The sequence below is a fragment of the Sus scrofa genome, chromosome 12 (genome assembly GCF_000003025.6).
Source record: "Sus scrofa isolate TJ Tabasco breed Duroc chromosome 12, Sscrofa11.1, whole genome shotgun sequence".
Classification (NCBI taxonomy): Eukaryota; Metazoa; Chordata; class Mammalia; order Artiodactyla; family Suidae; genus Sus; species Sus scrofa.
In genome coordinates this window covers 38,013,156-38,028,433 of record NC_010454.4, presented here as the reverse complement: position 1 = coordinate 38,028,433, position 15,278 = coordinate 38,013,156, and the positions used below count along the sequence as shown (strand labels likewise).

The 15,278-nt window shown below is 51.5% G+C and overlaps 2 protein-coding genes across 14 annotated transcripts in view; one reads left to right on the top strand and one right to left on the bottom strand.

The window, feature by feature from the left end:
- The window catches only part of MYO19 (myosin XIX), a 53,867-nt gene extending 45,535 nt beyond the window's left edge, over nt 1–8,332 (top strand). For 4 of the 8 annotated variants that reach the window (XM_021067311.1, XM_021067309.1, XM_013981138.2 and 1 more), the window contains exons 20-26: nt 657–727; nt 2,379–2,473; nt 3,999–4,165; nt 4,271–4,400; nt 5,238–5,323; nt 6,375–6,677; nt 7,619–8,332. In XM_021067311.1, coding sequence (XP_020922970.1) covers nt 657–727; nt 2,379–2,473; nt 3,999–4,165; nt 4,271–4,400; nt 5,238–5,323; nt 6,375–6,677; nt 7,619–7,747 — 981 coding nt within the window. In that variant the 3' untranslated portion in view covers nt 7,748–8,332. Of the gene's footprint in view, nt 1–656; nt 728–2,378; nt 2,474–3,398; nt 4,166–4,270; nt 4,401–5,128; nt 5,324–6,374; nt 6,806–7,618 lie in introns of those variants that run through there. The other 4 variants (XR_002337206.1, XR_002337208.1, XR_002337207.1 and 1 more) reach the window with 4 other exon arrangements.
- Nucleotides 506–14,503, bottom strand: ZNHIT3 (zinc finger HIT-type containing 3). 6 transcript variants are annotated; one of them, XR_306538.3, is made up of 6 exons: nt 14,340–14,503; nt 14,209–14,240; nt 10,900–10,986; nt 9,970–10,083; nt 8,440–8,721; nt 506–948 (listed from the first exon to the last, which is right to left on the bottom strand). XR_306538.3 is itself a non-coding variant. In XM_021067321.1 (6 exons), the coding sequence occupies exons 3-6, from the start codon at nt 11,493–11,495 to the stop codon at nt 8,540–8,542; spliced, it is 435 nt and encodes a 144-aa protein (XP_020922980.1). In that variant the 5' UTR covers nt 11,496–11,532; nt 14,209–14,240; nt 14,340–14,412; the 3' UTR covers nt 5,499–8,539. The 6 variants fall into 6 exon arrangements, 4 of the variants coding, with proteins under 4 accessions (XP_020922980.1, XP_020922981.1, XP_005669076.2 ...); XR_002337209.1 differs by having other exon boundaries at nt 9,970–10,053; nt 14,340–14,500; XM_021067321.1 differs by lacking the exon at nt 506–948 and adding an exon at nt 11,444–11,532 and having other exon boundaries at nt 5,499–8,721; nt 14,340–14,412.

Here is a 15,278-nt window from a genome sequence, read left to right as displayed (position 1 = left end):
TAGGGAGGGTTTATCTCCCCAGTCATGTACGGTTGTGTGGTCTGTGCACTGCACAGTGGCCCAACCCGAGGAGGTGAGTAGGGGCTCCAGTGCATCTTGCGATCTGCTCACCAAGCCACATGCCCTCCCATGAGACTGAAGCTGCCCAGAGGAATTGGGTATCTTGTGCTTAGCTGAAAGCCTGCACCATCGTACAGACCAGGCACAGTACGGCTATTTCTGAGTGCAGGTATAGTTTCTAAAATTTGCACAAACACATTGTGGCCAGCCAGCTGCCCTTTGACCTTTGCAGGGGTGTGGTTGATCTGAGGTATATATATAAAACCTCCCCTGCCCCTCAGCTGTGACTCACTCTGTTGCCTGCAGAATATAAAATAAGTAAAAAATAGAAATTGGATTGGGCTGCTTTGTGAGCAAAGATGGGAGTGGTGAGACAGCCAGGATCAGCACTCGTCTCAGCTGCACTTGAAGCCAGGCTTCAGATAAACGCACCTGGGACAGGAGATTTTTCTCAAGGTCTCTTCATTTCTCACTGCCCCAAAGAATGTCCCCCGATCAGGAGAGCCTGCAGGTCCAGGCCACCAGGGCCACAGGAGTGGCATTTGGGGCCTGCTGGCCCTGGGCTGCAGGCACCCCCCGTCTCCCCACCCCTGCAGGTCCTGAGCCAGCTGGAGGCCTGCGGCCTCGTGGAGACCATCCACATCAGCGCTGCCGGCTTCCCCATCCGGTAAGTGGGCCGGTCCATCGGGCGTAGGGACAGGGCCAATGCCAGGGTGGACATGGGTCAGACGAGAGCCTGCCCAGCCCACAGCAGGGTGTGGAGATGGAGGGAAGCCAGGCTGAGCTCTAGGGCTGCGTTCCCTTTCTGTGACCACTGTGTGAAGGCACCACTTCCAGTGCAATCAGTGAATGAGGAGGGCGAGTCTTGCCGTCTTGGGGTGTACATGGCTGTAGAAACAAGAACAAGAGGTGTCGGGTTAATTGGTGCTGGAGAGAAGAGAGACCGACGGGGAAGGGGTCAGGGCTGGTCAGGGAGGCCCTTGAGCAGCGCAGGCCTAGGGAAGTGAAGCCGAGGGCCGGCCTGGCATCCAAGCCCCGGAACAGCGACCGCAAGGCTCCAAGGTTAGGACCTGAGAGATGCTTAAGTGAAGAGCACAGTGAACTGGGCCGGGGGGCAGTGCCAGGCCTGTAGGCCACGTCGAGACAGCAGTTGTCCTGAGGCCATGGGAGCCACTGGATGTCATGAGCAGCGTGCTGTGTGGAGGCCGGCTGCAGGGTCAGGAGAGAAGGGAGATGAGTGGGAGGCTGTTGCAGGTATAACAGGTGAGAGGGTGGCCCAGTGAAAAATGGAGAGGAGTGGGTAAGTTGGAGTATGACTTGCAGTTGAAATCAGACTGTGGATTGGTGACCATGGGGTACAGGGCAGGGCAGCAGCCGACTCCAGGCTGCCCTCAGAGGCCAGTGGATGACTCTAGACAGTTCCCCAACAGGGGACGGTCTCCCAAGTTGGGGGGGCGGGTCCGTCGTGAAATGGAGGGGCCCGGGAGGGTCTGTCCTCAGCGAGTTCTAACACCATGAGCAAGAAGCAGTTACAGGGGATGGGGAAGAGGCTTGAGGCCATTCCCTGAGGAAGTCACGTGTTTAGAGAGTGTGCGGATGACAGAAACCAGCAACAGCTTGGGAGGAGCCGAGGGTGATGGAGGAGCCAGGACGGCGGGTGGCGTCCTGGAGGCTGAGAGCAGGCGAGCTGTATGGGAAGGGAGTCAGCCAGGCACCTGCTGCCCAGAGGCCACTTAAGAGTTCTGACCCCTGGGTCCGGTGGCACGGTGTTTGCTGATGGCTGTGCCGAGAGCCACACTAGTGTGGAGATGGGGACAGAGGCCCGGCTCAGGAAGAGGAAGTACGGCTGTTCAGAGAGGTGTTGCCGTGAGGGGGAGCAGAGCCATCAGGAGGGAGACGTGCCAAGCAGGGCGGAGTGACCCGCTTCTCTGAGGAGAGGCCTTTGAGCCCCTTTGAAAGGCAGCAGGCTCCATCCAATTCCCCTCCTAAAAGAGCAAGACTCGGGAGCTCCGAGGGTTAAGGATGCAGCATCGTTGCTGTGGTGCAGGTTCGATCCCTATCCCAGGAACTTTCATGTGCTGTGGGCGCAGCCATAAAAAAAAAAGGCAGGATTCTGTCTGGGTAGGACCAAGGCTGCAGACTCAGTGTAAAGTGGTCTCCACTGGCTTCCCACCCAAGGTCCCTAGTTATGTCATCCCTTCATCGGGCAGAGTCAGGGTAGCACCTCATGGGGGCAGCATTGAGCAGATTAAACGGAGTAACTCCTGGTTCACAGCTGAAGTCACCCCATCTCTCCATCCCCCTGCTTTGGCTTCTAGGGTCTCTCACCGGAACTTCGTGGAGCGGTATGAGTTACTGAGGCGGCTCCGTCCTGGCACAGCCCCCAGCCAGTCTGCAGATGAAGGGCGCTCAGGTGAGGGCCACCATTGCCAGTCATTTGTTCACCCAGTGTCCTAAGCACCTACCTGGGCCATTTCAGGGCGACGGGCTGGGCTTCAGAGATGAAAAAGTACAGCTGCACTGTCACAGCTCTTGGTTCAGTGGGGGAAACATACTAAAAGAAGACAATTCAGCCTGCTGTCACTTTCAGTCTTTAGTCTGTTTCGGTGGGAACGTGGAGAGGCAGACTTAGGAACAGAATGCTGTGGGTGGTGCTGGAGAGGTATGAAGCGGGAAGGCTTCCTGGAGGAGGTGCTGTCTGAGGCTAGATGGGATTAGCCAGGTGAAGGGCATTCCGCAGGCAGGAGACAGCCCTGTGTGTGGAGTTCCAGGCTGTTCAGTGTTGCTGGCTCGGTAGGGCAGAGATCAGTGGGAGGTGAGGCTGAGGGGCAGGTGGGGCCCAGTCACAGAAGCTGAATTTTATCCTCCAAGCAAATGGAGGCACTTTGGGGGAGGAAAGGAGTGAGGTGAGTGTTCTGCTTTCCGGAGGCCGGGGGTGGGGGTGTGGGTGGTGGCAGCTTGAGATGTGGGCACAGCCAGGAGAGGTTGGGAAGAGACTGGTCAGATTTGGCAGGTGTTGGCGTAGCTGGAGAGGGAGAGGAAAGCGGGGAAATTGCCTGGCCTGGCTGGTGGAGGCATCTTCAAGGCACTCGGCAGGCTGTAGTGTCAGGAGAAAGGTCTGGTCTCTTGGGGCTTGTCACGTGTGGCATCACTGAGGCTGTAGGAGTGGCTGAGGCCCAGCACAGGTGGAGCCTTACCCCAGGGCCCAGGGGACCAGGGACAGTTCTGCTTTGTTTCCCCTCTTGGGCAGTTTCCTCACTTTCCTTTCGCCCTTTCTTCCCACCTCTCTCTTGCTCCCTCTCCATGGTGCATTCTCCTGCTCTGTCTCTTGCCCAAAGCCCCGGGGCCCCTGGTTGATCTTGCTGCTGTTTCTCGTCTGCGGCGTCTCCTTGGGCGGCCTCTGTCCCCAGAAAGGCACTGGGCAGCTAAAGGTGGTCAGAGCCTCAGGTAATCCTCCCTGTACAGGAGAGCGGGAGGGCAGACAGGGGACCCGCTGGGCCCCCGGGGCACTGGTTTTTGTTTCTTTTCCCATCGGGGGCGGGGAGGGCTCGGGCAGAGGGAGTGGCCCGGCTGTCCTGTCTGCCCCTCAGCATGATTGGGGCCTTGGAAACGAATGCTGGCTGAGCAGCCCGGGAGTTCAGGCACCAAGTAAGTGCTCTTTGTCACCCTGCCCAAGGGGACCACAGGAGTGGAGGTGGCAGGCCAGTCCCGGGTACAGCCTCAAGTGGGACTCCAAGATTCCTCAGAACAGCCAGGGGCTGAGGGGCAAGAGCAGGCCCTCTGGCCTCCTGGAAAAAAGGAAGGAGGCAGAAAGGATTAGAGGCGAGAACAGTAGGAAAGAAGCCTATGGAATGTTGTTAGGGAGACCAGACCTGATTCTCAAGTCCACAGCAGTGTGTCGATGAAGCACTGACGGGAGCGCTGTCTCCCTCCCCCAGAACGGTCTCCACGCGCCGAGCAGGCCACGCTGCAAGCCCTCTTCCAGGACATCCTCCACACTCTGCCAGCCCTGGCTCAGGCAGCGGCCACACCAGGTGACCGAGCCGAGGCCACGCCTGCCCCGGTGCACTGCGGCAGGACCAAGGTGTTCATGACCGACTCCACGGTAAGCTGGTTTTGGGAGAGAGGCGCCTCCGCAGCACAGGGGCAGGGCCCTCCTCGGGGCAGGGGAGGAGAGGCTGAGGACCTCAGTGGATGCCCCTTCTCTCAGCTGGAGCTTCTGGAACGCGGGCGTGCCCAGGTGCTGGAGCAGTGCGCCCGCTGCATCCAGGGCGGCTGGAGGCGACACCAGCGCCGCAAGCAGGAGAGACAGAGGCAGGCTGCTGTGCTCATCCAGGCAGGTAGGAGAGGTGGGCCTAGATGCAGCCACTGTCAGCAACTGCACAGGCCCCCCTGTGGTCCCTCTTTCGTTTGAAATCCTGCTCCTTGAGTCTTCCAGACCTAGCTATGTCCCAGCCTCAAGCCATTAAGAGCAGGTCCCTATGGTGCACTGGGATTCCAATTCCCTGTCCAGCTCACCCAGAGCCTCTCCAGTTCAGTGCAGACCAGGTCATACCACATCTCAGGGTGGCCGGTAGGTAGTAGAGGCTCAAAAATCCCTTTTGATCCGATCCTCCTTTCCCAGTCCTAGATAGCTGCTCATGCCATCTTTTTATCCCTTTATGACAAGCAGTGTTACTACCAGGCTTGTTATGAGTTTAAGGAGAAGGTAAAAACCATCAAGCAAGGAGGCAATGTTATAAGCTGACATGGCTTCTCATTTTGAAAAATAAATGCTAGTAATAGGAGTTCCCAGAAGTTCATTGTGGCTCAGCAGTAACAAACTCAACTAGTATCCATGAGGTTGCGGCTTTGATCCCTGGCCTTGCTCAGTGGGTTAAGGATCCTCCATTGCCACAGCTGTGGCGTAGGTTCCCTGGGCACTGCCCCAGACTGAGCCCAAGGTGGGAGGTGCCCCATGGTAGCTGCCCCTTAGACGTGTAGGTGTCTGTGTCTGGGCAGCCTGAGCGGGGTTTTTCAGAGCCAGACTTGCTTCGCGTGTTGACGTGGTACTTTACGTGGTGCACAGGCAGCCATCGTCCATGCTTTCACAGCAGCCCTGGTGGCGCTGCAGCCTGCTTCCCGAGAGCTCTAACCAACATCTTACTCCATTTCTGGTTTTTGGACAAAACCCTTAGCCATCCGTTCCTGGTTGACTCGGAAGCACATCCAGAGGCTGCACGCAGCTGCCACGGTCATCAAGCGCGCGTGGCAGAAGTGGAGGGTGAGTGTGGACTCCTGAAGTCTGCGGGATGGGTGGCCTCGTTTGTGACGTGGGCATGACACCACCACCTGCACTGCAGGATGGGATGACATGGGCAGAGTGGCACAGGCAACTTGGGAATATGCTAAAAAACCATGGAACTGTACGGCACATCAGTTAGATCTCAATAAGGCAATTTTTTTAGGCTACTGTGTGCTTTTATTTGCCAACATAACTACAGTGGCTGGCAAACTTTTTTGATCTAAAAAATACATTTTATATCACAGCCCAGTAAACACACATATATAAAACATGGCTACACATAGAAAAGTCAAACAAAAGTTTTGCCCGAAATGTCTACCCAGGGTGTTCTTTTTAAGCAGTGTTAGGTTTACAACAAAATTGACAGCAAGGTACAGAAATTCACCATACACCCCCTCCCTGCATAGACAAAGCTATTATCAACATCATTGATGTTGGTCCTTTTTGTTCTTTTTTTAAACCAAGGATGAACTACATGGACACATAATCACCAAAGCCCACAGCTCACCTTAGGGCTCACTTTAATGAAGTGAGGAGCGTTGCACATTCTGTGAGTTGCAACCTATTTGTTTCTTTCCTCCTCAGAGAGAGAGAGAGGATCGAAGCCTTTGCCTCTATAAGACCACTCGTGGCCCAGAAAGGCTCTCAGTGGCAAACTCCCCCACCAAAAGCTGCAGCTTTTCTTCTAATTTCCTGGTCCTGCCCACCAGTCATGTGTTGGTGTTTGTTCACAAGAAGGCCACAAGTTTTGTGCCTTTTGTCATATGAACCCAGATGTCCTGTTGTTGGCTGTGTTGTAAGCAGACGAGCCATTTCAGGCCCCTGCTCTAAGCACACTCCAAAGGCTCTTTTTTAAGCAGCCTCTGTAAGGCCTAAGCACGGCTGCCTTGGGCATAAAGTTGTGCCATATCAAGTCAGGTGCCCTTCAGTTCACCTTGTTGAGCCGAATTATTAAAGAGACTTTTAGTTTGTGTTTTCCATTAAGAGAGCTGATAAATCAAAACCTAAATAGTGGTATTCTCTTTTTAAGATCAGAATGGCCTTCCTTGCTTCTAAAGAACTGGATGGTGTGGAAGAAAAACACTCATCTCAAGCTCCCCGTTCCCCGAGTTCCCTCTCACTGCCCCAGGCACAGAGCAGGCTCCCAGGAGGAGCAACTCGACTCTGGCCCCTGGGCCTGGTCCTGGCCAACGCGGCTGTGGGAGTCCGTGGCTTTCAGAGGAAACTGGTGGTCTTCGCCTGCCTCCAGCTCCCCGTGGGCGCCCCCAGCAGCTATACCATCCAGACAGCACAAGACCAAGCCGGGGTCATGTCCATCCGGGCACTGCCTCAGGTAGGCTGGGTTATGGGATAGCAGTCCTGCTGTGACAGCTCCAGTTCCCTCATGTCCCACCCGAGGACAGGAGGCAAAGCCCAGGAGTCACAGCAGGAATAGAACTGAGGCTGGGACAAGAGCCTCCTAACCTTGCTGGGGAACCAGAAGCCTGCACGTCCCAAGTGGCTAAAGCTTGGACTGTTCCCATCCTTAGTGAAAGGACTGTGACAAAGTGCAATCTAAAAGCCACCTCTAAGTGTTCTAGCATCTCCTCTGAATCTCCTTTAAATTAGTCTTGCTGTCAGAAAATTAGGGTCATGATAACAGTTTTTTCCCTTCCATTGTCACTGGATTTGTCACCACATTTTCCTCAAGTTGTAATCCTTGGCTTGTTTATCCTGTTCCAGCTGAGGAAATGACAGGCACATGAGTCAGTGGTCCAAGTGCTCCAACTTAGGATATTATGGGCAGCCAGGGAGAGAGCCAGCCAGCACAGAATAGGGCCTTTTGGAAGTATTAAGTGACATTGATGAAGCAGAAGGAAGGAAACACTGAATTTCCTGCCAGAGGAATTCCTATAGGACATAATCTGGATGAAATCTCCAGAAAACACACAGGCCGCTGGAGCCTAAACTGCAGAGTAACTCTGTGGTCCTCCAGCCTTTAGCAGGCCTGAGAACGTGACAGGCAACACTTCCCAGTAGGGGAGCGCTCCCTCCTTTGTGTCTCACACTGAATGGATATGAAATTTTACATTTTAATACTGCCTCTGTCTTTGCTACTGTCTTAGAATAAGAAAAAAAACATTGCTTAACTCAGCCCTGCTCCTGCCTTGACTCTCACACCCGCAGTACCAAAGGTGTCCCCACCTCCCTGCATTTCTAGCGCGTGCTCTGGGAGGTGGTCCTTTGGCCCAGGTACTTCTGAGAGCTGGGGCTGAGCTGCATCTCTCTCCCCAGGGCTCAATAAGATTTCGCTGCAGAAAGTCTCCACTGCGCTACGCTGACATCTGCCCCCAGCCTTCACCTGACAGTGTCACTGGCTTTAATCAGATCCTGCTGGAAAGACACAAGCTGGGCCACGTGTGATCCATCCTCACCGGGCTGGGCCATCCTCTGGGCCTTTGTCTCCACACCGCCTTCTCCTGCCAGCTGCCTTGCCAGAGACATTTAATCAGCACACGGCTGCCAAGTGACTCCCACAGCGACTCTGAGCACACGTGGGAGAGCGATGGCTCCAGCCTGCAGCCCAGGCCAGGACTCTGACCTACGCCTCAAGCCCTGACAGTTGTCAGGGTTGGTAGGTACCAAAGCAGATCCTTCACAGATCCGACTCAGTGGTGCTGGCCCTCACTACAGTGGGCACCCTCACTACAGTGGGTACCCCATGCCTCAAACCCCACTTGAAATCAGCTCTAAAATGTTGGCTGGGGGAAATTGGGCATTTTAGTTCCTTTAAAAGGAACAGAACCTTACTATTTAAATATTTGTTGATTTATTTAATATAATTTCAAACAACTAGATTAGGAATCAAGAACGCTGAGCAATGCAATGTACCATAGAACCACCCCATCCTAATTTCATTTAGAAACACTAAGAAAGTTCTAACTCAAATGGGTGTGAAACTTGATATCATTTATGTAACTGTACCAAAAATAAAACATGTAAAAACAACCATCTGAATGTCAAGCCCTCTCTCCATAAAGGGTTTGCCACCTTGAGTCCCTTCATCCGCCGGGCCCCAGCCCTGGGCAGCAGAGGGAAGGATGCGCAGGACCTACCCGTTGGCCGCTCTGCGTCCTGGGAAGCACCGACCCGGCTGAGGGCTCTGCACAAGCTGGCCTCCTGGGAGGAGCAGGCAGCACAGCACAATAATCCCCCTTAAGAGTCCTCATGCTGGGATGGTTCCACGATCCTTAAACAGCAGTCAGCAAACTCCACAAACAAGGGCTCCTGCATGCAGGCTCTCATGAGCTTTGCCTTGTTGTCCGCCTGATCGAGGTCGACCATCAGCTGTCTAAGGTGTGGATTGAGCAGTAAGCTTCTCAGTGCTGCAGATTCCCCTTAAAAATTAACAGGGAAAGAGAGCCAAGCTGAGTGCAAAGGGCAACAGGCAGAGATAGCTGAGAGCTCAGTGTTTCCAATGGTATAAATACCAAGGATATTGTATCCTCTTACCCTTCTTAGACCCACAAATTAACCCGGTACTTCACCTAAGGTGAGATCAGATTATCAGATGATTTCCAAATTAAACTTAATGCCATTACAACTAAGAAAAATCATTTTACCAGCACAATACAAAGAATAGCAGCAAGTTAGCATGTTTCCTCTCTACAGGGATGAAGGTTCTCACTGACAAGGACAGGTAAACCAAATACTCCAAATGACATTTAAGAAGTGTTTGCTCCAGCGTGAAGCAGGATCAGTCGCAGTGAACTGGCACTAACATGTACATGGTGCTTTACAATTAACAAAACTGTTCACACCCACCCCCAGCTCAGTTCCTACCTCAGTCTGACTGATCACTCCCATGGGACTGGGTGCTTTGAGATGGAAAGAAGGAAAATAACACCACCCTTAGGAATTACAATGACCCATTACTGATACATACAACAGAAATGCAGTCCTGCAGTCGTGGCTCAGTGGTTAACGAATCCGACTAGGAACCATGAGGTTTCGGGTTCGATCCCTGCCCTTGCTCAGTGGGTTAAGGATCCGGTGTTACAGTGAGCTGTGGTGTAGGCTGCAGACACGGCTCGGATCCTGTGTTGCTGTGTCTGTGGTGTAGGCCAGCGGCTGCAGCTCTGATTCAACCCCTAGCCTGGGAACCTCCACATGCCGTGGGAGCAGCCCAAGAAATGGCAAAAAAAAAAAAAAAAAGGAATGCAGTCCTGCAGAAATGCTGGGCACTTACACCATGTCTGCCCGAAAAATCAAACCCTGGGATGACCAAGGCTGCATGAACTCCTGCACTGTGAAGATGGGAATAAATGCAGGTCCCTGAATGGTGTCCGAGAGGCCAACTGCCACACACACAGAGTGGTATATTCCAGGGCCTGACGAGAACTGACACATGCCGAGTTCTGTGAGTGAGGCAAAGGTCCAGGAAGGTTTAGCTGAGCAAGGGAAACTTGAAGCAAGCCTTGAAGAAGGAGCAGAATTTTGCCAGCCCCAAAGCCAGGTCAAGAGAAGGCCAGGTATTCAGCATCAGGCGGCTGGAGGCAGGGCTCTGCACGCCACACTTCAGTGTTTCAGAGCTTTAAAAACTCATTCTATTCAAGATCAAGTAAACAAGCACAGCACAGACTTACCTAAATTCTTTAAATTCTCCAAAGAAACTCTGTCCTCTTCCTCATCACTATTGAGAAAATCAGCCACAGAGTCATCGTCATCATCTGAGGAATGACACAATCCACTGCTTAGGACTGAAAAGGAAACCCAGGCGCCCAATTTTAACCACTCCTCCGCGAGAAAACAAATGTGTGTGCACACGTGCAATAGGGACACGGATGTGCAAGTACGTTCAGACAAACATAACCTCCTCTCTGCACTCTGTGGCTGTACCAACCCTCCTCTTTTAGGAAAGCCAGGAACTGATGAGTTTAACAAACACATCCTCGTGCTCACATGCTTATTCCATGTGTTCCCCTGTGGCCTCTGAGCTTAGAACCTTATTTTTCAATTCTTATCACCCTACTTCCCCTCACTGGGGCTCCAGCCCTGTCCTGGGCCAAAAAAAAAAAAAAAAAAAACCTAGGTGCTCTGTAAAAACCTGCTGACACAATTCCTGGGTTTTCAGCATGGGCAGAAATTTCTGAACCCAAGGAGATTTGTCAAAGGACAGAAATGGGCCATCCCCTGGCTGTGAATGTTCAGTACCTCTTTGGTATCGAACCCAAGGTAGCGCCCCACCTGGGCCTCGCTCAGATGAACTGACAGCCCCAACCAGGCCCAGGGAGGGAGGAGGCTCCTGCCAACAGGGTCCACCGGTCACCCAAGTCACAGCTGTGGATGGCCCTTCTCCCCTCTGCCTCCTGCCCGCATTTTCTGCAGGCCTCTCTATAGTGTCACCAGTGCTGCCCCGTGCCCACCCCTGGTGCTCAGGGCTGAGGAAGCTGCTGCTACCTAATGAGGTATTTCTTGATTGACTCCTGGTCCCGGCCCATCTCCTTTCCCCTTTCTTTCCAACATATTCTCTGAAACCTTTTCTAGGTTTGTTTGTTTGGATGCAATAAACCCACCTTTGTTTTCCACAGGCTCTTTAGTTTTTGTAGTAAGAGCTGATCTTATTTTTTTCTCAACAGGACGAGTTTCAGGGTTGCAGTGCTCTGAAAAACACACATTTCGGGTGCACATCAGCTCCACCTGAGTGCCAGGGCTGCAGCCCACCCCAGCAAGGCAGCATCTAGGGTGGAAGCCTAAGTATGAGTAAGGGGTGGGGGTGGGATGGGTGGAGAGGATGAGAGAGAGGCAATCAAGGGGCACTAGAAGCCTGGGCCTGGCAGGAGGGCTGAGGAAGCAGGCCTCCTGCACCCCTAGGGCCTGGCCTCATCCTCCCTTTGTGCCCCACCTAATCACAGAGCTTTCACCACAATTTCAATTCAGAGGCACACTGACTTCAATTAGCATCACACTAGGTTCTCAGGGGTCTTACATAACAAATTTGCATGTATCACGTGCCACTAGGAATACACTGATGAAAGTCATCAGACCCACCTTAGAGGGGGTTTAGTCTCACAGATGACAGAGATATGGACAAAATAAGGAAAGTCTGATCCAAGTCACCTGAGAGCGTGCAGCGATAAGAGGGGAAGGTGCTGCCAGGTGGAGAGAGCATCCCGGGCAGAAGGAAAGGTTCACCGTTGGATCTGACCCTTCAAAGAGCAGAGACAGGCACAGGGAGATGGTGATGAGCAACTGGCAGCTACTGGGCAGGGCGGTCCTGGCAGATTGCTGGGGCACAAGAGGAGGAAGCTGAGCAAAAGAATGCCACACACAGGTCTTTCTTCTCCAGACCGGTGTCTCTCGGCAAGGACACTACTGTATTCAGGATGGAAAGGTCTTTAATCAGGTGGAATAACCTCACACCACAGGCTGCTTAATGTGAGTCAACACCAATCACTAGAAGTACCACCATCCCCTCCTCAGCTACTGGGAGGAAAAAACATGGTGACCGCCTGTCTCCCTAGAGCAAGCAATACCCAGGTTAAGAACCACTGCCAAAGACCTAAATAGACACTGCTCCAAAGAAGACACACAGATGGCCAACAGGCACGTGAAAAGATGCTCAACATCGCGAATTTTTAGAGAAATGCAAATCAAAACTACAATGAGATATCAGCTCACACTGGTCAGAATGACCATCAAAAACTCCACAAACAGTAAATGTTGGACAGGGTGTGGAGAAAAGGAATCCCTTTTTTTTTTTTTTTAGGGCCGCACCTGCGGCAAATGGAAATTCCCAGGCTAGGGGATGAATGAGCTACAGCTGCTGGCCTACGCCACAGCCACAGCCACAAGCCACGCCAGATCTGAGCCACGTCTGCGACCTACACCACAGCTCACAGCAACGCACTGAGCAAGGCTAGGGATCAAACCCTCATCCTCATGGATACTAATTGGGTTCGTTTCCACTGCGCCACAGTGGGAACTCCCCTCTTATTAATGTTGGTAGGAATGTAAACTGGTTCAATATGAAGATTCCTTAAAAAACTAAAAATTGAGTTACCATATGATCCAGCAATCCTACTCCCGGGCATAAATATGGAAAAGACAAAAACTCAAATTTGAAAAGCGACACGCACAGCAATGTTCACAGCCACATTATTACAATAGCCAAGCCAATGTTCATAAATACACGAATGGATAAAGACTATGTGACATATAGATATGTGTGTGTGTGTACACACACAGAGGAATATTATTCAACCATAAAAGAATGAAATATTGCAGCAACATGGATGGACTGAGAGATTATCATACTAAATGAAGTCGGTCACAGAAAGACAAATATGTAGACTCTAAAAAATATTTGTCACTCATATGTAGACTCTAAAAAAAATGATACAACTGAAGTTATTTACAAAACAGAAAGAGACTCAGACATAGAAAACAAACTTGGGAGTTACCAAAGGGAAAAGGTGGTGGTGGGGAGAATAAATTAGTAATTTGGGATTAAAAGAAACATACTACTATATATAAGACAGATGAACAACCATATATATATATATGCATGTGTATGTGTGTGTGTGTGTGTATATATATATATACATGTCATAGGCAACGATAGTCATCTCGTAATGACCTATAATGCAGAAGAACTGAAGAAGCGTATTTTTTTTCACATATACATTTATGTATGTATAACAATTACTTTGCTGTACATTTATTTATGTATGTATGTATGTATGGAGGGTCCCAGCCTAGGGGTTGAATTGGAGCTACAGCTGCCGGCCTATGCCACAGCCACAGCAACACAGGATCCAAGCCGCGTCTGCAACCTACACTACAGCTCATGGCAACACCAGATCCTTAACCCACTGAACAAGGCCAGGGATCGAACCTGCAACCTCATGGTTCCTAGTCAGATTCATTTTCGCTGTGCCACGACAGGAACTCCACATTGTACATTTAAAACACTGTAAATCAACTATACTTCAATTTTTTTAAAAAAAGAACCACTGCCAGAAACACAGGAGTTTTCTCCAAAGGAGTGAACTGCTGAAATGTGCATTTCAGAAAAATTACCCAGGAAGCAGCCAGACCACAGATTTAAGAGCTCCTGATTGCCCTGTGTTCTTGGAGGAGCCTCACTGGGCTCCTGGACCAGAGGGGAGCATTCCAGACCCAGCCAGCCCCTCAACTGTATTTCAGCAAAGCAATTCTTCTTTCCTATCTTCAGCTGAAAGGTTCGTTTTGAAAATGCTCCAGAGATATTAGGGTTAAAAAAACAAAGCAGGGATGGGGAGGGGAAGGGTGGTGTCCGAAACACACAGCTGTAAACCAGAGACTGGAGGGGATGAAGCTAGGGGCAAATCACCAATGAGGAAGTTTTAACAGAAAAGTCACCGAGAAAGAGATCGTGGGAAAGGGTTCCCGAGGACTGAGAAGAGGCGCCGGATTGAAGAGATTTAAAATGTATACTTGATAACACTGAAGCCAAAAATATTGCTCCTTATTGTAAACTGGTCTACTTCAACGATTCTATCAAGATATTATTTACACGAAAGAAAATGTCATTAACCTTAGCCAGCTTCTGATAAACGGTGCGGAGCTGTGTCAGAACCCTAAGCTAGGACATACTTTTGTGGCAAAAGCAGTCGACTATTTTTAAAAGAGGATGGTACGGAGAAGGAAAGTCAGGGCAGAGGAAAGGATTTTGACTGCTCAAAATTTGAAGAGGCATTCACAGGCAGAGGTATACCCCGCCCCGGGGCGGGGTCTCCCAGGTTCGAGAGTTGCGAGTCCGGGAATGGGGCCCCGGGAGCCCAAGTCCCCGAGACAGCTGCGGAACGTGGAGGCGGCCACACACGAGGGAGCGGGGCGCTTACCTTTGTGCTTCCGGAAACAGATCACGGAACAGCTGTGAAAACAAAGCAACAGGCCACGTTAGCCCTGAAGGCCGCGCGGATCCTCCTCCGCCCGCAGCCGGTCCCCCAGGCTCATGACCCTCGGAACTCACTAGGGCACACGGCAGACGGGGCAACGGTACTTAGGCTTCTCCAAACAGATAACGCAGACAGCGGTTCTGCAATTGAGCGACGCCATGGTCTCTCCCGGAAACCTCTCCTTTCGCGGCGCGCCGGCTTCTCGCGCGGTCCCAAGTCCACGCCCTTCCTTCCGTTTCCTTAACCAGGACCAATCAGCGCGCAGCACTTACTGGCAGTCAAAAGCAGTGGATTGATCCTGCTCATTGTTCCAGGCATGAGAAGTTGAAAGTCGATGCACTCGACGCGCGCCCTGTAAGCTCTGGGAAGGTTTTCCTTGATTAGGTCATGTCGTCAAATAACTTGTTATGTAGCCTTGACCCTGTCCCTACGCGGCCGCGGAACTCGGAGCAAATCATGGTCACTCTCTACTTGAATAAATAAATAAATCTACTTTAAATAAATCTACTTAAATAAATAAATAAATAATATACGTGGGACTAATTGTCCCTTATCTTCTGGCTTAGACTTTCTCGATCTTGCACAGGTATTAGGTTCTCCCCACACATCTCATTTGCTTATCTTTAGCAAATGAGGAGTCCAAACCTGATTCAGATCATGTGACACACATGTGCCCTTCTCAGCCATTTTTCTCACAGAAAAGGAAGTTGAGGCTTGGCCAATGACAAATATTTATTGAGCTCCAATTGTGAGCACTTCACTGCCCCCAAGCGGGGCTGCGGACACCGTGGATTAGCAGCCACAGTCTCTGGAAGCTTAAGGCTTAGAGAGAAGGCAGGAAGGAGAATCCCTGGGTGGGACTGATTGGCCAGGGAACAAGTGAGTGGCCTCTGAGCCAAAGGTGGGGATCCTGGCCCAGACAGGTGAACTGTGGTGGGCTTTGAGTGACACCTCAGGCTTTAGAAGCAAAGTCACATTTTATTGGGAGCCCTGCTCCTCCTCAAAGCCCTGAG

Bases quoted from the DNA above. Each gene is read 5' to 3' on its own strand.
- ZNHIT3 (XM_005669019.3), bottom strand. From the start codon at position 14,425: ATGGCGTCGCTCAATTGCAGAACCGCTGTCTGCGTTATCTGTTTGGAG. The intron at 10,084-10,899 runs GTGGGTTTATTG...TTTCCTTTTCAG, and splicing joins AGAGCCTGTGGAAAACAAAG to TCCTAAGCAGTGGATTGTGT. The intron at 8,722-9,969 runs GTAAGTCTGTGC...TTAATTTTTAAG, and splicing joins GGAGAATTTAAAGAATTTAG to GGGAATCTGCAGCACTGAGA.